The sequence below is a fragment of the Lissotriton helveticus genome, chromosome 8 (assembly GCF_964261635.1).
Source record: "Lissotriton helveticus chromosome 8, aLisHel1.1, whole genome shotgun sequence".
NCBI classification, from domain to species: Eukaryota; Metazoa; Chordata; class Amphibia; order Caudata; family Salamandridae; genus Lissotriton; species Lissotriton helveticus.
This window is the reverse complement of record NC_136069.1, coordinates 1139691469-1139709803: the sequence shown is the minus strand read 5'-3', so window position 1 is coordinate 1139709803 and position 18335 is coordinate 1139691469. Positions and strand designations below refer to the sequence as shown.

At 45.1% G+C, this 18335-nt stretch overlaps 1 protein-coding gene across 3 annotated transcripts in view; it reads left to right on the top strand.

The window, feature by feature from the left end:
* The first annotated feature begins 3442 nt into the window (after positions 1-3442).
* Positions 3443-18335, top strand: part of TXNDC9 (thioredoxin domain containing 9) — a 119241-nt gene continuing 104348 nt past the window's right edge. Inside the window, exons 1-2 of one of the 3 annotated variants that reach the window (XM_078658010.1) lie at positions 3443-3516; positions 5205-5430. In XM_078658010.1, the coding sequence (XP_078514136.1) occupies positions 5242-5430 (189 nt within the window). In that variant the 5' untranslated portion in view covers positions 3443-3516; positions 5205-5241. Of the gene's footprint in view, positions 3517-3613; positions 3709-4191; positions 4501-5204; positions 5431-18335 lie in introns of those variants that run through there. The other 2 variants (XM_078658008.1, XM_078658011.1) reach the window with 2 other exon arrangements.

Sequence of the window (18335 nt, the reverse complement as noted above, 5' to 3'; positions counted from 1 at the left end):
CACTCAGGCACAAGAACAAACGTTACATATGCAACGGTGGCACTTGTGCAAGTATCAAAGGCAAACACAATTTGAGAGATAGCAAACAGTGTGTTACAAGAGAAAATTGGTGTGTGCATGTTACAAAAGAGTACCAAACACAGGTACAGGGTTCCTCACCTGGCTCAATTGGTGCTAGGGCTGTTTTTAACACCCCATCAGCCTGCTTTCTTGCACTCTCATCTCCACTCACCCCCTGCTGCCACAGACTATTAACACATGCATCAAACAATTTGGCACCAGTGTGAGACGCTAATCTGTGCATAATTTAGGTGAGTGGAAGGGTGCAGGGTGTGTTCAGAGGCCAGTCACTACTCAGATAAATTAAGCCAGGTGCCGATTTATGAACACAAAAGGGGCTCCACTGCCTCATTGTATTCAACAGCAGCGAGGGATCCACATGTATTTCCACGCGCCACACTGACAAAGGATAACTCCCTACACAGTCGCTTGTTACTGAACAGGGTTGGAGCAGCTTGTGTCCCGCTTTTTTCCTGACACCCAACCAGCCTGAAATGACCTGTAGCATATCTCTAAAGCTGACTCTAAAGTAACACTGGTCTTTTGACATTCGTTAAAATAATATTATTAAATGACGTTTTATGAGGATATTTTGTTACCCGCTACTGCCATTTACAGGTTGGGTTTGAGTCAGGCTTTTTTTTTTACAGCAGATTGGGCTTGCATTGAATCTCTAATCTACGCATGGAAAACAGAGAACGCGCATGCGTGTATCCCTATTGGAGTCCTGAGCCTATTGATAAGAGCCGTTGATCCTCCCTTGTCCTCCGTAGTGGACTCTGTAGTGTTGGGGCCCTAGGCCCGCATGGTGAAAGGAATGAGACACAGGACACCAGTTAGGGGATCGTAGATCTGGCCTCGAGCACGTGCGCTCAGGGTCTTTTTATTAACAGCGTCACCTGACCCAGTGACGTCTGTGGTGGGTGGGTGTTTAGTGTAGGGTTACACATGAAACAACTAGACTGTGTCCTAGCAGGACACTACATTCCTCCCAAAATCTAATGAAAGGAAAAGCGAATGTCCAACCTGCAAGAAAAACAGAATAATAACATTTGATAGCCCCAACAGATCTTCTTCAGGCGATCAGCTGGGAGAATGTTGAAAGTTCCAGGACTACAAAGTCAGTCAGATGAGCTTCACCTCGGTGGTGTACTTCAGATCATCCTTGTCTTGCTGTGTTGACGCTTATATACAGTGTTCATCACTTGGAGTATCGGGAGCAGAATGGGTGTGACCCTTGAGGGGTCTCGCAGGTGTTCCTAGTCCAGTGGATGACAACGCTAGTTGGTTGTTGGAGACGACTAAGGCACGAGAGGTCTTTCCTTGGATTTGCTGATCTTGATGCCTTCACATCTCCGTCCGGCCAAGTAACTTCCGACTTGCCTTCCTTGCCAGACTCCTCTCTCACTGGAGCCTCGAAGACTGGCCTCTCCTGCTTGGACTCTTCTCTCACTAGAGGCGCTGGGAGGACCCTCTTGCCGGACACGATGGGACCGGGTGGGCCGTGCGGGCTTCGCATGAGCCGCGCAAAGGCGTCGCTGCCGAACTGCCAACGGACTCACCGCCAAGTCTCTCATGATGTCCTCGGGGGTGTTGATGTCATCCGCCAGGATGGTCTTGCCGTTAGGACATGGGTTCAGTGTCTTCGACAGACCGTTTCTCGGTGCCAGGTGTTTACCTGGGGCCTTCATGCTTCCTGTTGCCTGTCGTGGAGCTGCCGCTGCTGCACCTCTCCCATCCGGATTCCTCTCTCACAGGACATGCGGCCGAGGCCCTTGTCCCCTGGACTGCCACATGATCGCGTGGGCTGTGCGGGTCGCTGCGGAACTTCGGACATGGCCACAGTCGAGTCTTGTGTAGTCCACAAGGGTGGATTGTCTAGTGCTCGGGTATGCTCTGCTTCGGCAAGCTTCAGGTTCACGGGGCACCCATGCAGTTCTTCAGTGGTTGGTCTCCTCGAATGCATGTTGTAGGGATTACTGGGATCCACACGGATGTTGCGATGTTCCTTGGCCAGCACCGATGTTCCTGTGTGCTGACTGTTACGATGCTCCTTGGACAGCACCGATGTTCCTGTGTGCTGTGGTTCTCTCTCTTCCTCTGTGGAGTGATGTTGTGATTCTCCATCCTTCCTCTATGTTTTCTTCCTCGACGCGGTCCGGTCTTCTTTCTTGCTTACGCATGCTAACCAGGCTTCTCCATGTAGCGGGCCCTCTACATGTCGTCCCCTTGGTCTTGTCCACGTGGTAGGACACTGTCTTCACTTGGCTTGGTGATTAGACCTGTCGTCATATCTTCCTGTCCCTTCTTCCTTTTCCTTATGGCGTCGCGCCCTTCCTTTCCATGTTCCCTCTTGCGACGTTGTCTGGTCCTCTTGCTGTCGTTGGCCTTCCCGACCAGTCTTCCCCAGGCGGCGTGCACTCCACCTGTTTCTTTCTGGTCTGGGCCTAGCTCTCCGGCATGGTGTTCTTCTCTTGTCTGACTGGACCAGTTGTCGCGATCTTCTCTGTTGCTGCTTTTCTTTCCTTGGTGACCAGACTGGGTGGTCGGCTTTCATCTTGGGCATGAGTTGTCATGCTGTGCTATTTTCTTTGTGGTCGCTATTCACCGTCACGGTGTTTTGGCGTTGGCGCGCTTTGTCTGCGCGGAGGAGGGTTGCGTCACCGCTCCTGGTGCAACTCTGGTGCATGCTGCAATGCGTGCTGACGATGGCGCTCCGGTTGCTGCGAGACATCGCTGTCTCTGTTGGGGACCTTTGTGTGCTGTCCCGTGGCGTTGGCATGTCGCTGTGCAGCGTCACTCTGGCACTCCTGATTCCTGGCACGTTCCGGCGCAGTGCTGCGCGGTCCTGGCGTGCGGGTGTGGAGTTCTTGGACGCCTGTTGCGAGTCGTTGGGTACTTGCTGCTTTGGCTGTTGTCAGGGACTTGCTGCTTTGGACCGTTGGCGGGAGTAGTTGAGGCTGCGGTGAGTGCTTGTGGCCACAAGGCGTCGCTGCTCTCTCCGTCCTTTGGACGTTCTTCCAGTGCTTGGCAGTCGTTTCCTCCAGACGTTCTGTCAGTGCTTGGATGCTTAGTGAGGCGTTCGTGCCTCTTCCCACGTCGCGCTGGAAGTGGCATCTGCCGACTCCTTGCTGGTGTGTATGGGTGTCTTCTGCGCTGTTGCGCACTTACTTGCTGCGTGAGATTGGATGCTTTCCTTGGGGCGTTACTCAGTCTGTTGCCCCTTGCTGCAGCTGACCCATCGTGGGTTCGTGCAGTGCTTGTTTTTTTTTTTCTTGAATGGCAGGTGCGCTTTTCTCCTCCGGCCACTAGATGGCGGTAGACTTCAATTTAGCAGCAGCCTGCCTTGTGGCTCTTGTCTTGCCTGTGTTGTGCACTCTACTGTCTGTCCCTCACCGGCTGCACACAGGGGGGCTGGAGCTGCTGCTGGGCACCGGGTCTCGCGCTGCCTTCCTGGTAAGTCCGTTCCCTTTATTTATTTACTGGTGGGGGCAGGAGGCATAGGCATCTAGCGTGTGTTGCTGGCGGAGAGAGGCATTTCTCCGGTCTCACGTGGGGTGTACGGGGCATGTCAGAGTCCCTGCTGGGTGCAGCTTTCCTCAATTTCTGCGGCGCTGGCCGCTTGCAGGCGTTTCATTATTCTGGCAGGTGGGGGCATATTTGTTTTAGCGCCAGCGGCGTTCAGCTTCCCTTTGCGCTCACAGCCCACCCCCGCAGCTCCTCATTGCACACGCTGCGCGGGGTGGGGAAAAGTCGACATTGCCCTCGGAGCCTACTAGCTCTGTTCCGGAGCTGTCCTGCTGCCCTCCGGGCGCTCGGGAGAGGGGCTGGATGATTTCGGCAGTGTTGGGTGTCACTGTGCGGGGTGAGCACCCGCTTGTGGGACCGTGAAATGTGTAGTCTGGGCGCTTTCACGCGGGTGGGCTCCGCTTATCCACAGCGCCTCTTTGGACTGCCTACACTGCGGGCAGGGTCAGGCCGGGCCGCGTCTCGCCCGGCAGGGCGCCATTTCCATGCAGGTGGGCTCCGCTTCCAGTTAGGCTTCACTCTCGTCGCGAGGGGGGGTCGGGAGGTGGTTAGCTACGCCACTCCCTCCCCTCATTGTTCAGTGAGAGTCACGGAGGCGGGGTGGACTCCCGCGGACCTCCGGTCGCCCTGGTGACCGTCGGGCAGCCTGCAGGCTCACCTTCGGAGTGGCTGGCGTCGCTGCTGTCGCGGTTGGGCTCCGCTGTGTCGCGACGACCTGCTGCTTCTCTGCTGGGCACCTTGATGCGGGTAGGCTCCGCTCGCTCTTCTTCCCCAGGCACTCTCGGGCAGGGGCGGCTCACGGTGGGCCTCCGAAGTGTAGGGTGTGCTTCCGCTCACTGCGGGCTGCAGGATTCTAGAACTAGACTGTGTCCTTGCAGGACACTACAGACTCCTCATCCCCCAACCTGTCAGGTGAGCAGATAACAGCGATTTATTCTCGTCCGGAAATTTCATAACGTGTCGGTATTCATTTGCGCATGCTATCTTTGGGGCCTTTCGCAGTTTATTATTTGAAGGCCAGTGCTGTAGAACTATTCTAGAGGCTCGGGTTGTAATATTTGGTGTTGAATCTGCAGGTTTACCTGTGTTGGATGGCTGTTAGTTCTGATTTCTTGGACTAGGGGGAGCTTTGTGGGGTAATATCGCGGGGATGCAGGGTATGATTCCTCCGAGGGTTATTCTAACCAGACCTTTAGGAACTGATTGTATTGGTGACTTTTACCGGTTATGCTTTTGAGGTTTATGGGTTGTAATATTAATGGGGACTGTCTTTTTATTTGTGCAGCTTGAGGATCGCCGTGTGATCTGAGGGCGAACTCGAGTGTGACTTCTGGGGCAGGGGTTTGCTATCTGGTAAAAAAAAAAAAAACGGTTATTTTCAAAATTTTGGGTCACCCTAGCCGTGTGGGAGCGGAGACTTGTTTAATTGTATTAAAAAATTAAGTCTCTGTTTTGTTGTGGTAACCAAAGGCTACCGACCGGACCAGCTGCTGTTGGTCCTGTAAAATTGCACGCTTGCTACAGCTTCCCATTGACATGCGCCAGTGACGCGTCATTTTCTGCTCGATAACTCATGCCTAGAGGGTCTAACTCTGACACTTCTGTTTGCTTTATAGTGATAGGTCCCAAGCCTGTACGAAACCTTTTCGAAAAATGGCAAGTGCTGGATCTGCTGAAATGTTTGCAAAAATGTTGGAAAACCAGATGGTGCAGACGGCCAACTTAATGGAACAGCAGTTGGATGCAGAGATCAATAAACTGGACCAGATGGACGATGACGAGCTAGACCGCCTGAAAGAAAGAAGACTTGCTGCTCTAAAGAAGGCGCAGCAGCAAAAACAAGTATGTTTCCCAGCATAAATCTAAATTTGCTGCCTTTTTTAGGTTTAGCTTATTTGCACAGTTGTCTGTTTATGTATTATTACTAATTCTTTAATATTAAGTGCAAAGTATGACACTGCACAAGTAGTAGTCAAGTAAATTTAATTCCAATGGAACAACACAAGAAGTGGCACAAAGCGAAGCACCTCCAATTCAATCTTGCTCAACCAACTTCCAAGTAATAGTTCTAACAGTCTAGAATGCAATGTTACTAGGAAGCAAGCAATAAGCCTTCAAGGAAAACGTGTTTACTCATTACTAACATAGACATAACAAAGCTTCCCCCTTTAATAATACCAAAAACTTTTTTTAAAACTTCGCACTAATCACTTACTACATCATATTCAAAATCCGATAACCACTTGTGTTTACTTCTAACATGTTTATCTACCTTACTGCCAGTACTCTCTCCATACTGTATATTAGTAGAATCTTGCACTAAAGTGGTGGACCCCTGCACATCTGCAATACCATCCTCTAGTTCCAATCTTTCTTCAAGGTTCCGTACATCACCACTCGTTCCACCGATATAACCTTCCTGTACATTACTTCAGGACCAATACCCTCATTGCTACCGCCCTCTTCAGTACTTCCAGCACTAACATCCACCTTACTTCCACCAATGTCCCAATAATCACTGGTACTCGTACTTGCCATATTCTTTACCCTTTGCTATCTCACTGTCAATTACAGCAATTCTTTTTAAATTCCAAACTTTACCATCACTTAGCATAAGAGAATTGCGCAACACTTTAAGCGCTTTCAATGGTTCAGAAAATTGACTTTCACCTTCCATGGTTTCCTCACTTTGACCATCATTCCCACTTCTACCTGAGTATCTTTTAGAATTATTCCTAGCGTCATGTTGACTTTTATACTTCCTGTGGGTTTCCTCCACATTTTTCCTAACTTTATTTAAAGAGAGACCAACGGAATCCTGAAATCCGTTCAGGATTGACCTTAGTTTTTGCCTCTCTACCTCTCATAACCTCAAAAGGTGAAACACCTGAAGCATTATGTATGCCAGTTCTGTATGCCCACACAGTTTTACCCACTTGGACTTCCCAATCTTCCTTGTTCTTTACAGCTAGCTGTACAGTATTTTTGATTGCTCTGTTGAAGCGCTCAATCATGTCATAGCCACTAGGATTGTACAATGAAGTGGTCCTATGCTTGATTACCAACTTTGCAAAGTAACCCTGCGCTTTACCAGACATGAATTGCACACCATTGTCAATGATAAATTGTTTTGGAAGACTCTCATTACAAAACACTTCATCTAAGAATATTACTACCGCATCAGTTTCAACACGATCCACTATTTTAACAGCAGGCCACCTAGAAAATGTATCTATTAGGCAATCGCATACTTTTGTCTCTTTCCTATAAGACCCATAATATCAATAGCCACCGTCTCCCATGGGCTATGATGAACTCGCACAAACTGGGTTTTAGAGTCCTAAGAGCCATGTCAGAATTGGCACAAGTGAGACATTCTCTGACCATCCTTTCCACTGTTAGCGACTTCATCTTGTCTATTCCCAGACCCCCCTTTTAACTTCCTTAATGCAACAAGATATTTCCGCCTTCCTTACAATAGCAAGTATATCTTGCAAATCTGCATCCCCATTAATCCATAATCTTTCTTGGATTGCAGGATCTTTTGTGTGCATAACCACTTAATCTCTAATTAGCTGCTCTTGAAGCCCTTCAAATTTACAGTCAAGTGAAAGCTTGTGCAGGGCAGCTACATATTCGTCTACACTCATCTCTGCACTGTTTCCTTTTGAAAAATTTGTATCTGACAATTAAGATACAAACATTAGGTGCGAAATATTTATCAAATGCAGCTATGGCCATATCAAATACATTAGCATCACCAACTGTTAAAGTTTTAGGTAATTGCTCAAACAGTTTTAACCCTAATGGCCCCACAGAATGCAAGAATATGTGCTTTTTTTGCTCCGGTTTCATTTTGTCATCGCAGTCAATAGTATCTAATGAAATTTTGAAAATTAGATTTCCATTCAGGCCATTTCATACAGGGTTCCACCTCTGCAGGCCAATATGCTTGTGGTGATGTCAATGAATACATTTGCACACTCATTTTGTAAGCACACACACAACACTTAAATCAAGGTAAAACTGAAGAAACAACTCATTTAGTGAAGAAATAGCTTTATTCCTCAGGAGCAGTGGTGGATGCTGCCTGCTTCTCATCCACCTCGCAACTGTCTACCAGCATTCATAGAATCCAAATCTACAATTAACTCAAAGCATTCTCTCAACTAGGTTGCATCTGCATTCGCATGCAACCTAGTTGCTAAGCAACAATACAACACTTCCCCCCTCTGTACAATAACAAAAAATGATTTTAACAACAATTAATAAAAGAAAGGAAACTTTCTAAAGAGGGGAAAGAAAAAAAAAAGAGAAAAATATTTATTATTCATTACATAATCTTTTAGACACGCAGGAGGCTTTTTGATACGTAAAGGTTTGATTGTGAGAGACCTCACTCGACTCAACCTCAACAGAAGATGAATGAGTATCAGGAAGAGTACCATTCCGCGGAAGAGTACTATTTCGCGGAACTGCCCCTTCTCCCTCCTCAAGAACAAAGGAATCAGAAGTTAGATCTTCTCTAGGAAGAGAAACGGCAGGAGAAGAAGTTCCTTCTACATCATCCTCCAGCCTTTCAGAAGAACCAACGTTGGCTCTTTTTTGATGAAAGGAATGATCCATGGCAATCCTTTTTAAATTCCGATCTTCTCCATTACTCAATCTAACAACATTCTGTAAAACTTCAACAACTTCTTCAGCATCAAAAAAGGCACTTTCACCTTTGCAAACAAAACCTGTTTTTTTGACTCTAACCCAGTCACCAACCTCCACTGTCACTGGTTTGGTGGAATGTTTAGCATTAAAATAATCCTTACTTTTCTCGTGCATTCGTTGCATTCTGTCCCAAACTTCCTCCTTGGACCAATGAACAACACCTGAAGTACATAATCATTCAGGATTAAATTTTGACCTGGGTTTGCGACCACGCATAACAATAAAAGGAGGTAAACCTGTTGCCTCAGTAGCAGTCCGACGATAAGCCCAAAAAGACTTCCCAATTTGTGAGATCCAATCAAGGGAACCACTAGTAGCAATTTGAATAATCCCTTTCAACACACGGTTGAACCTCTCAACCATACCATTTCTGCTAGTGTTATATAAAGAGGTGGTGCTGTGAATTATTCCGAACTTTGCCAAGTAGTTCTTGGCTTTAGTCGAAACAAATTGTACACAATTGTCACTAAAGTAGCTGGAATACCTTCAGAAGAAAAAATATCATCCAAAAACTCAAGAATAGCAATAGTATCAGCTTTATCCCCAACTTTGACTGCAGGCCAACAAGAGAAAACCTCCATAAGAACAATAATATACTTTTGAGAATCACTACATTGATCTCTAATTAGCCCCATAATGTCAACGGCTACAGTATTCCCAGGTTCCTTAGCAACTAAAGTGTCACACATAGGTGGTCTACAGGTTTTCAAAGATTTGTCAGAAGTACCACAAGCTATACAGTTCCTGACCACTCTTTCAGTTTCAATGTCCAAACCAGGCCACCAAAATAACTTCTTAAGGACAGACTTTGTTCTAGTAATGCCAGAATGTCCCTCATTACATAATTCAATAATACCTGATCGGAGGTTAACAGGAGGTATAATTCTCTCTCCTCTCAACAAAAAATCATCAGAAAAGGTAAGTTCAGACCTAATTTCCCAAAAAGGTTTAATGGCATCTGGAAGACTGTCCTTGCGAGGCCAACCATTTCACACAAAGGTCAAAACCTTAACTAGAACTTCATCACTCTTAAATTCAGTTCTCCATTCTACTTTGTTGATAGCCGCCCTACCAATATCATGGACCAAAGCTACTTGGAAATCATTCCATTTGTCCTCCTCTCACTTTTCCAGCATAACCAGCATTATGGACAGAAAGTCAGCCACAAAATTATCCTTGCCCGGTGTATAAACAATTCTATAGGCCAGGTTTTGCATGCGCATAGAGATCCTTGCAAGTCTTGAAGAAATATTAGATGAACTATCGCTAGTCAACATTTTAACTAGTGGTTTGTGATCACACCTTATAGTACATACTTTACACCGGGGAACAGACTTTACAACGCGGGCATTACCACGCGCTGCCATTACTACGCTGCTTTTACACGACTTGCGCAGGAGAGCGCTGTTGGACAAGGAATAGTTTAATTTTCTATTCCAACACCTTCCCTACTGTAACGTGGGCTGGAGTTGGAATAGAAAATTAAACTATTCCACTATCCAGCGCTTGCAGCGCAAGTCGTTGTAACGACTTGCGTTGTAGAAACAGCGTTGTAATGGCACGCGTGGTAATAGCCCGCGTTGTGCTGACATACAACTCTTCACACGACGTGAAAGACTTGAAATGATTAAGACCCCAGGCACATGCCAATGCCTCTCCATGATCTGATATTTTGCTTCACAAGGAGAGAGACCTTGAGGCAAAAGCAATAATGTGTTCTTTACCATCTTGACCCGATTGTGATAACACAGCCCCCAGACCCTTATTACTAGCATCAGTAGTCACAATGCTTTCAGCACCCGGATCAAAACTACTGAGGCTGATGGCACCAGCAGTAGCAGATTTAATGGTCTTAAAATCTTTTTCGCACTCGCTAGACCATGCAAAATTAATTTTTTTTAAAGAACATTTTTTTGGGGCAAATGTTGAAGCATTTGGCAGAGAAATTAGGAACATACTTAGCGCAAAACTCTGCCATTCCTAAGAATGACCTGACATCATCCTTACTTGTGGGGGTTGGTGCATCTTCAATAGAAGAAATCAAAGAAGAGTTTTGTCTGACACCATCACAATCTATGACATGACCCAAGTAAGTTACACTGTCAATAGCGAATTTACATTTTGAGAATTCAATGGTGAGTCCTCTATTTTCTAAAATGCTCAAAACTTTGACAACTATGGCATCATGTTCTTCCTTAGATTTTCCATGTACCAAGATATCATCTTGGAAGAATTCTACTCCTTCCAATTTGTTAAACAAGTGAAACATCAGACGCTGAAAAACAGCTGCGGCCAAAGCGAGGCCGAAGGGCATGCGGGCAAACTGAGTCTTGTGATAGTGAAATCTGATGATAGGCAGACGAGAGGTCAATTGAGGAAAACCACTTCGCTCCCTTGAGGCAACTGACCATCTCGTTAATTTTGGGAAGAGGAAATCTATCGATTAAGATATTGTCATTAAGATAGCGAAGATCAACACAAAATCTTATCTTGCCATTAGAGCGCTTGGCGATTACGACCGGAGAAATCCACTCCGAAGCCTCTATTGGCTCTATCACTTTAGTTGAGACTAGTTTCTCCAGTTCCTTTGCTACATCGTCTTTAACCAGAATGGGTACTTTGCGACAACAATGTACTTTAGGAATGGCATTCTTCTTGAGGCATATTTTGTGTTCGAAACCCCGTAAGTTACCCAAATTATTACTGAAAACTGAGGGAAATCTTTTCCTCATGTCTTCTCCCCCAAAGATGACCCTTCGTCAACAATCAAGACTTGTTCTTTACTGTTGGGATTTAGAATAATATGCAGTAACTTCTGATCCAGCCAACCTAAAACAGGTGGACCATTCCTTGCCACGTAGTTTCCCACGACTACGTTTGCCGTTAAACTCAAAAATAAACCATCTATAGCCAATGAGATAAATTTTTTCGCCTCCATACCCTTCAGGGTGAACATCTTGTTCCAAAAGATGTTCACCAACCTTATCTACAGACTTACTTTTCCATAGTTTTTCCTCAATATTTGTGTATGGGGAGCCGGAATCAGCATTGATATCTACGTTCACACCTCCAATAATCATGTTACAAACAGGTTTGTTGGTGCAAGCAACACAATCAATGTTTAGCATCATGTTGCTTCTGAAAATCATGGATAAGTCATCATGAGAAATAATATCATGAACAGTAGTTGAGTTGTCCACGATATCACTAGTCATTGGTATCGACTACAAATTTGACTTTAGAATTTTTCCTGTTACACTCTTTCAAAAAGGGACCAATCAAACCACAATTCAAACATTTTTGCTTAATAGCTGGACAACTTCTACTGTGGGCAAGATGATCCAGACTCCTACATCCATAACATCTGGCACGCGCTTTAGTAATAGGGGTTTTCTCTCTGAACCTAAAAGTACTTTTACTGTGGTCATTGGATGCATTGATTTTACCTACAAACGCAGTTTCTTGACTTTCCTTCTTTAAAGCTGTAGCACAGCGACCTGCCTTTCTCACAATAGCCAGTATATCATCCAATGGAGCATCACCATTCACCCATAATCTGTCCTGTATTGCAGGATTGGAGGCATGCATAACGACCTGAACTCTGATCAAATCGTCATGCAAGACCCCAAACCTGCAGTCAAGAGCTAATTTTTTCAATTCAGAAACATAATTATGAATGGTCTCAATTTTAGCTTGTTTCCTTTGAAAAAATTGAAATCTGGTGACTCCGATACAAATTTTAGGCTTAAAATAGTTGTCCAACTGTAACAAAGCAACTTCAAATACGTTTAAAATCCCCTGAGGTTACAGTATTAGTTATTTGATGGAAAGCCTTAATACCCATAGGACCAAGAGCATGTAAAAGTAATCTCCTTTTTTTTGTTTTTGTTCAGGAGCCATTTTTTGGGCTTCACCAACTGCTTCAATATAGTTCACGAAATAGGCTTTCCATTCTGTCCACTTAAGGGAGAGTTCCGTACCAGAAGACCAAAAAGGCTGAGGAGATGAAATGCTGAAATTAGGAGTGTTGATAGAAACAGCATTTGAACCTTCAGAAGTCATGTTACGAATGTAAGACAAGTTCCCAAAATAATACAAATAAATGACACTAGTATAGTTACAGATCCAATTTAAGAATTCAAATATTGAGCAGTTCAAAAGGATAACATATTGTGCAGTACATAAATATGGCAGTTCAATGAATACCGGTAACCAAGGTATGATTCAAATCCAGGATTGTGCAGTTCACTGAAGAGTAGATAACATATTTTGCGGTAAATTATATTTGAATTGTCGAGTTAAATACCTAATTATGCCGCCTTGCGTAGGGAAGAGAAATATAGTTCCTCCAAATAACATCCGATGTGATGAAGAAATCAAATTCCAGGATCGGTAAAGTAAACTTGCTCCGTGCAAGCTAACTAGGCAACACCCACCTAATAATGGCTGACTCGCGTATCACGCAGCGTAACATGCACATTGACGCAATTCCGCTGACGGTGAGGAATGACTCAAGCGGAAGACGTCATACGCGCTACACTCTGCAGAAGATTCTGAACACCGCAATGAACTCCGGTAAGCGGTGGAATGTTGATCAGGGTTTTAAAGATGCATCCGACCCAATGCATCAACAGACTCCAAATTTCGGTCAAAATACCGCCTCGACGAATATACAGATAGTGATCTGCCCAAACCGGATATCGTACGTTCAACGTTAGGCTGCACTGATCCATAGCTGCCAAGGTTCCAGATGGGCATGTGTGACATTTTCATAATTTCAGTGTAATTATGAGTGACATTTCAACGACTATGAGTGACACCTATTCACGAGCAAAATCAAGCATTGAAGAGATGGGAAACATCTCATATATACTATAGCAAATAAACAGGTAAGAGCAGTCGGCCAGAAAGTCATTCACAGAGAGAGAATCAAAGAGCAGCTGGTCTGTGGACTGATGCTGGGTGATTAAATATAATGGGCACTGTTGTAAATAGCTTCTTGTGCATGTATTTAACAAGAATTACTTTTCAAAACGAGACATTGCAAGGTACTGGGGGGTTGCGCCCGTCCCCACTATGGAGGAATGGAGAAGAGGTTTGGACCTCTACATGGCGGCGGAGCGAGTGACCTATAAATCGAGAGGTTGCCCAAAAAAGTTTACAAGGGTCTGGTCGAAGTGGAGACAGTATCATGGGCTGGAGAGTGAGTCGGGGGGAGGCGAACTGGGTGCGGATGCTAGGAGTGGGCCTTGAAGTGTATGTCACGCATTACCTGTTTGAAGGTCTTTGGGCCACTTGCACACTGGGACATGGGGGGAGGGCTGGGGCTGGCGGGAACTGCGTATACTATTATCATGACTGTACTGATGAATGTTGATTGCGGAGATATTTTTGTGAATTTCCCTCGCATAGTTCTGTTTGTTATGGGGGGGAGGAATTCAGAGAAAACAAAAAAGCAGATGCCCAGATGATTACTATGGACACCCCCTATGCTGAGGCGGTGCGCCGCCGAGACAGACTTGAGGATGCTGATGTACTGACGGTTGCCTTGTGCACTGATGAGAGCTGGGGGATTCTGTGATCTTTATTTCGTTCCGTAAATGTTTCTCGACTGTATAACTTCTGAGAGCCGGAGAGAGCCGGATACGCAATCAAAATTCCACATCACCGTTGGCGACACATTGGATGGAGAAAAGACATACGATTGCGCAAATCAAATGCCAGATCATTGAAGTAGTACCTCGATATGAAGGCAGAGATAATGATCAGACCCTCCTCCGAAGAGAGGCTTTCTGGATTAAAAAATTACAGACTTTGACCCCATCCGGGTTAAATGATAAATTGGAAATGAGCTGTTTTTTATAATATGTTTAGGCAGGCTTGATGACCGTTCTAATAAGCCACCATGAATCCTTGTCAAATAATACTAGGTAAACACATATAACTACACATTAGTAGTTTATCATCATAACACATAGGAAGATTCATCATGTGTTGTAACTAAAAAAATGTCAGTGTTGTGAATGCATAAGGTGTAAATAGCAGGCAGGTAATCTACATTTGGAATTGACGTTATAAAACTGCATAGTAATGTGTAATTAAAAGGCATGTTTGTAAAAATTACTTCAGATTAGAACACATGTATAAATTATGTACATTTTTCTTCAGATAATATCAGATGAGTTTTTATATTTGTGAGAAATTAATGTCACTTTAGGTTTTTGTTCGTCGCATAGTTATAGGCGGTTGAACTATGACGCTTTGTTTATAATTTTAGCGGTAGTTTTCATATTATTTTTCTATATACTTAACGTTACAGTTAACACATCTGTAACAGAGCAAACGGTGACTACACATATATTTCCAATATTCGTGGTACTTTTACATCAGTAAGAGTCACTAGCTCATAATAAATATAGTCCGTCGTCAATTTTTATGTTTTTCACCCGGAAGTCGTGCATATAAACTAAGTATGATGACACGGAAGTGCATCATCGAATCAGCCAGGCGTGTTAGTTTTTGGCGTCTCCGTTTGTTCAAGAGGTAAGCGTATGTGTCAGTCGCTTCGGATTTATAAACAAGTTATATTCTTAAAGGTACTGATGTTACCTTTACTTTTGTAGGTACGGACAACTTTTAGACCGCTTCGAGACGGTTGATACAACTTCGTCTTGTTAGAGGTGAGCCTTTTTACACATCGGCTACACAACTTTTGGTGATATACTTCGTTGACGCTGACAGTATAATCTTGTTTCTTAACAGTCGGCTATAATTAAAATTTCATGGTTACTCAACCACGACGATTGTCCTCTTTTGTTGAGGTGAGCACGCATTTTTTAACGTACATGTGTAAAGTACATGTGTAAAATTCAGCAACTAGAGTGACTGGTTTATTCACATCTCCTTATGGAGACAGAGGTTTTCAAATCTTTGCAAGGCATACAAGTATGATCACACTGATAAAAGTTTAACAAATTAGTTTTGTATAGGTTCTATGATTGAGAGTCAATATACTTGTTATTTACAATGGATAGCGAATTTGTACTTATGTCCTGACTTTTCTACTAATGACTATGTGCCTACTATGAAATAACACCAAAGTTATATGTGTAATGAAGGAACGGTAATAATACACTGCTTAATGTTTGATAGGGTTATATAATTGTTTACTCTAAACATGTGATAAGGCATCGTTTATATATTGTTTCCTTGTTTTTTCAGTCTACAACAGGAACCCCTGACGAAGGGACAAGAACGTCCCGAAATGCATTGGGTGGTTGTTCATGAAATACGAACAGAAATGCATATTGCAAGTGTAATATGATTTGTTGAAATGAATATTCGATTGAATTGTTGGTTGGTTGGAAAATATATTGAATATAAAGCTGATGAATTCAAAAAAAGTTTTGCATGAATGTTTATAATTCAGACCAAGTAGTGCGCACTGTAGTCCTAACAGCCCATGTGGTGGTAGGCCTCTTTTCATAGTTCATTAAAAATGCTTGGCAGGCATTAATACAGAGCAGCACACATACCGTACATATCCTGAATAAATATACAGAACTGTGTGCGACATTCATCTACATTTAACAATCTCGGACTCAAACAACTTGTTGACACCCCCACCCACCTTGCCGGACACACGCTCGACCCTATCTTCACCTCCAGCAAGCACATCTCCTTCGATCAAGCCACAGCTCTCCATTGGACGGACCACAGCTGCGTTCACTTCAACTATAAAAAGACCACGACCCACAACCCCCCCACAACCTATTCCTCGAAGAAATTGGTACAAAATCACCACCGACCAGCTCTTCACATCGCTTCACCAAAACCCCCCTGCCAAATCATCGGACCCAAACCAAGCAGCCACCAACCTCACACAATGGATCACCCACAGCGCCGACGAACTAGCACCCTTGAAAAACCATCTAATCAAGCAAGGTAGCAAAAAAGCCCCCTGGTTCAACGATGACCTTAAGAAATCCAAGAAGTTCTGTCGTTCTCTCGAGAACCTGGAGAAGAAACCCAACCACTGACAACCTGACCACCTTCAAGAACGCCACCCGCAAACCCCACCAACTGATCCGACTCACCAAGAAATCAGCATTCAAGGACCGACTTGACGACAACGCCCAAAACAGCAAGGAACTATTCAACATCGTCAAAGAATTTACCAACCCCACCGCCGGCACCAACAACATCACCCCCTCCCAAGACCTCTGCGACTCTCTATCCTCATTCTTCCACAACAAATTCGCCGAAATACATAACCGCTTTGAAAACCAGTCCGGAGACCAGTCCACCCCACCCACCTCCGAACCAAAAGCGCACTCTAACAACCTTTGTGCCTGGAACCCAATCACCACCGAAGACACCATCCGCCTGATGAACTCCATCCACTCAGGATCGCCAACCGACCCATGTCCCCACCACATTTTTAACAAAGCAGACTCCATCATCGCACCCCATCTCCGCGATGTCATCAACTGTTCCTTCAACTCCGCTACCTTCCCGGAAAACTGGAAACATGCAGAACTCAGCGCCCTTCTGAAGAAACCCACAGCAGACCCCATGGAACTTAAGAACTACCGCCCCATCTAGCTCCTCCTATTCCCTGCCAAAGTCCTTGAGAAAGCCGTCAACAGTCAGCTCGCCGCCTTCCTTGAATTCAACAAATCCCTCGACCCTTCACAATCCGGCTTCCGAGCCAAACATAGCACCGAAACCGCCCTCATAGCAGCAACAGATGACATTCGAACATTACTGGACAACGGAGAAACAGTTGCCCTCATCTTACTAGACCTCTCCGCAGCCTTCGACACAGTCTGTCATAGCACCCTCATACAACGCCTCAGCAACATCGGAATACAAGGAAAAGCATTGGTCTGGATCATCTCGTTCCTCACCGGAAGAACCCAGAGAGTCCGCCTTCCCCCTTTTAGATCAGAGGCCACCGAAGTCATCTGCGGCGTACCACAAGGATCATCACTCAGTCCCACCCTCTTCAGCGTATACATGAGTCCCCTCGCATCCATCGTGCGCCTACACAACCTCATCATCTCCTACGCAGACGACACCCAGCTGATCCTCTCCCTCACCAAAGACCCAAACATCGCCAAAACCAACTTTCACGTAGGAATGAAAGAAGTAGCAGAGTGGATGAAGAACAGCCGTTTAAAACTCAACTCTGACAAAACTGAAGTCCTCATCTTAGGATCACCCCCCTCTGCCTGGGACGACTCATGGTGGCCACCGGCCCTGGGAACTGCACCCATACCTACGGATCACGCACGTAACCTGGGATTCATCCAGGACTCTTCCCTCTCGATGACCAGACAAGCCAACGCCGTCTCATCATCATGCTTCAACATTCTACGCATGCTCAAAAAAATCTTCCGTTGGATCCTCAGGGATCCAAATCCTTGAGTTTAGTTTCCAATATTCCGAGTCAGCCCCTAATTGCTTTCAGCACCCCTGCATGCTTAGAGATAGTGACTCCCCTAACATAGTTTAAACGCCTCCCAGACAGCTTGAAATGAATCAACCAAACCCACATTAGTTTCAAAGAAGACTTCCATTGCCGTCAACAATTCCTCCTTAAAGGGGGAAAACGCCAAGCAAAAGGCGGAATCCGTCGTGCGGGTATGGTGCAAGTCATCAAGATAGGCGAGTGATCTGAATAGGTGCGCGGCATGACTACGCAGGATCGCTCATTAGGAAGAAAGCGAGTCGACACAAACCAGTAGTCTATTCTCGTATGTATGTTATGGGGGGGCCGAATAGTGAGTAAACCCACCCAGCGCTGGATTTCTATGGCGCCAAACATCGGTCAAGTCCAGATTGGTGAGCTGTGTAGACCGAGCACGCGCAGAGGCCGATGGGTGACGTGTCGGACCATCCGATCTGTCTAACCCCAGGTGCCGCGTCCAATTTAAGTCCCCGCCCCAGCAAACTAGCCTGTCGGTATGCGAGGCAATCTTTGCAGCTAGTTCAATGTAAAAGTCAGGAAGGTCAAAGTTGGGGCC